The sequence below is a fragment of the Nicotiana sylvestris genome, chromosome 8 (assembly GCF_000393655.2).
Source record: "Nicotiana sylvestris chromosome 8, ASM39365v2, whole genome shotgun sequence".
Taxonomy (NCBI): Eukaryota; Viridiplantae; Streptophyta; class Magnoliopsida; order Solanales; family Solanaceae; genus Nicotiana; species Nicotiana sylvestris.
The window spans coordinates 45,202,772-45,205,335 of NC_091064.1; the positions used below are offsets into that span (position 1 = coordinate 45,202,772).

The window sequence follows — 2,564 nt, forward strand, 5'->3', positions numbered from 1 at the left end:
TCTTCAAGGGCTATCGTTTCATTGTTGATATTTTGGAAAGAGTTTTTGGATCAACAAGAAACTTTGAACATGTCAATAGAGAAACTCAACATGACAATCAAAACAAATGCCAACAGATAATGAAAATAGATATGGTTGAACCTCAACCAATAACTGAAGAGGTGCTTCAAACACATGTCAACAGAGAAACTCATCATGACAATCAAAGAAATGCCAACAGATAATGGAAATAGATATGGTTGAAGCTCAACCATTTGATTCTATTCAAGTAGAAGAACAAAGCATTATAGAGATTGACAACGAATAAGCTTTGGGTATTCAAGTCTTAGAGAGTGCATCGGTAATCGAAGAAGTTGCTGAAAAAACCTCTACTCAACTAACTAGACGATGATCAAATTTGAAACAAAAAGAATCCCCAACTACGATATTAAGAGAAAATGCTTCGTTAGATGAAATAAAAGTGGGATCAGTATTTGACAAAAAGAAGAGTATAATTAACTATTTTTCGAGTATAGCAATTAAAGGACATTTTGAATTCAAGGTTGCTAGATCAAGCTCAACAAGATATTCATTGAAATGCAATGATGATAGGTGTGGGTGGTGTGTGCATGCTTTCAGAATTAAATATTCAACAATGTTTAAGATAGTAAAGATTGAGAAAAAGCATGACTGCTCTGTTAACACTATGAAAGCTGATCAAAGGCATGCAACTTCAAGGTTGATTAGTGGTTACATTATCGACAATCTTCGAGACCTAAGGTTTGAAGTTACACCAGCTTTTGTCATGGCAGAGATGCAAAAATTGCATGGACTAGACATTAGGTATCACAAGGCGTGGCGTGCTATTCAACTTGCTTCCGCTTTAATAAGAGGAACTCCTGAAGAGAATTATTAATTATTGTCTTCATACTTGTATATGATGAGAAGTAAAAACCCGGGAACATATACTAACATAAAGATAGACGACAACAATAGGTAAACAATCAAAAAAAAGTTTATTAGTTCGTTTTATAAAATTTAGGACATGCCGTCTTTAACCAGATAACTTTTGAGCTTGTAACCAGAAGTTCAGGACTGGCTGTCCTTAACTTTTGAACTTGTAATTCAAAGTTAAGGAATGTCTGTCCTTAACTTTTGAACTTTGAATTCAAAGTTAAGGGCTGCATGTCCTTAACTTTATAACTTGTAACTCTAAGTTAAGGACTGACTGTCCTTAACTTTTGACCTTGTAAGTCTAACCACAGGACTACTTGTCCTTAACTTTTGGCCTTGTAATCTGAAGTTCAGGACTACCTGTCCTTAACTTCTGTTAACCTTGTTTTATACTGTATTTTTAGGTTTGTTTATATGTTTTATGCATATGTATCATCAATATCTAGTTGGAATCATTGTAGGCCAGTGATTGTTGTTGGTGAAACTTCTTTGAAGTCAAAATTTCATGGTGTTTTAGTGATTTCAGTTTCAAATGATGCAAATAACCAAATTTTCCCACTAGCCTTTGGAATAGCAAAATCTGAAAATAACAATTCCTATGAGTGGTACTTTAGTCAGCTTCGCAATACAATTGGGAGCTGTGAGAATTTAATTTTTTTATCAGACAAGCATCAAGTTATTGCATATGGCATTGCAAAGGTATATCATGAAAGCCATCATAGGATTTGCATCTATCATTTGGAGCAGAACCTAAAGCAAAGGAAAGTGAAAAGTGAGGTCATAAAACTTTTCCAAAGTGCTGCAAGAGTATACAGGCGCAAAGAATTTGATCTATACATTTCAGATATAGCAAAAGTAGATAAGAACACTTATGAATACTTGATGGAAGAACCACCGGAAAGGTGGGCACGTTCTTGTAGTCCACGACGAAGATATGACATGCTCACAACAAACATAGTTGAGTCAATGAATTCTATCCTGTTAGAAGCAAGGGAGCTGCCTATATTAAAAATGATGGATTTCATTCAAGTGAAGCTACAACGTTGGTTTTATGAAAGAAGAAATGAAGTAGAAGGAACTTTTTATGATGTTTCTTATTGGGTATAGGAGGAATTGAAGAAAAAGATAGATTTAGCATTTACTTTGAATGTAAGTATTATGTTCTATGTTTAGCTTATGATTTTAATATAATTTAACATAATGTACTAACTTATAATTTTTCAACATTGAAGGTCTTCCCTGTTGATTCATAGCGTTCTAGAGTTGAAGAAGAAGGAGTAACTTTCTTGGTGGACTTAAACAAAAGAACATGTGATTGTTTTCAGTTTAAATTTGATGAATTACCATACATACATGCAATTGCCGCTATCGAGAAGAGAAACATCAAGAAGTCCAACTTTTGCTCGCACTAGTACTTAAAGGAATCTTGGCTGAAAACATATGAAAGAAAAATACATCATGTAGGACATACTGTTTCTTGGATTGTACTAGAGAGTGTTAAGTCACAAATTGTTAAACCTCTAGATTTCAAAGTGCCACCAGGTAGAAGGTAGAAGAAAAGGCATATTCCAGCTACCGAGTCATCAAAAAAAACATTCTAATGTGGTCGTTGCAGAAGAATTGGTCATAAT

At 34.1% G+C, this 2,564-nt stretch overlaps 1 protein-coding gene across 1 annotated transcript; it reads left to right on the plus strand.

The window, feature by feature from the left end:
• The first annotated feature begins 634 nt into the window (after positions 1 to 634).
• LOC104210379 (uncharacterized) lies at positions 635 to 2,186 on the plus strand. Its single transcript, XM_009759276.2, has 3 exons — positions 635 to 822; positions 1,338 to 2,034; positions 2,166 to 2,186. The coding sequence occupies exons 1-3, from the start codon at positions 635 to 637 to the stop codon at positions 2,184 to 2,186; spliced, it is 906 nt and encodes a 301-aa protein (XP_009757578.2).
• The last annotated feature ends 378 nt before the right edge of the window (positions 2,187 to 2,564 follow it).

What these genes read in the sequence shown, in the direction of transcription:
- LOC104210379 (XM_009759276.2), top strand. Translation starts at nt 635, where the DNA reads ATGTTTAAGATAGTAAAGATTGAGAAAAAGCATGACTGCTCTGTTAAC. An exon ending in TTGCATGGACTAGACATTAG is followed by an intron (nt 823 to 1,337) that starts GTATCACAAGGC and finishes CTGTATTTTTAG; the next exon opens with GTTTGTTTATATGTTTTATG. An exon ending in TTTATGATGTTTCTTATTGG is followed by an intron (nt 2,035 to 2,165) that starts GTATAGGAGGAA and finishes TCAACATTGAAG; the next exon opens with GTCTTCCCTGTTGATTCATA.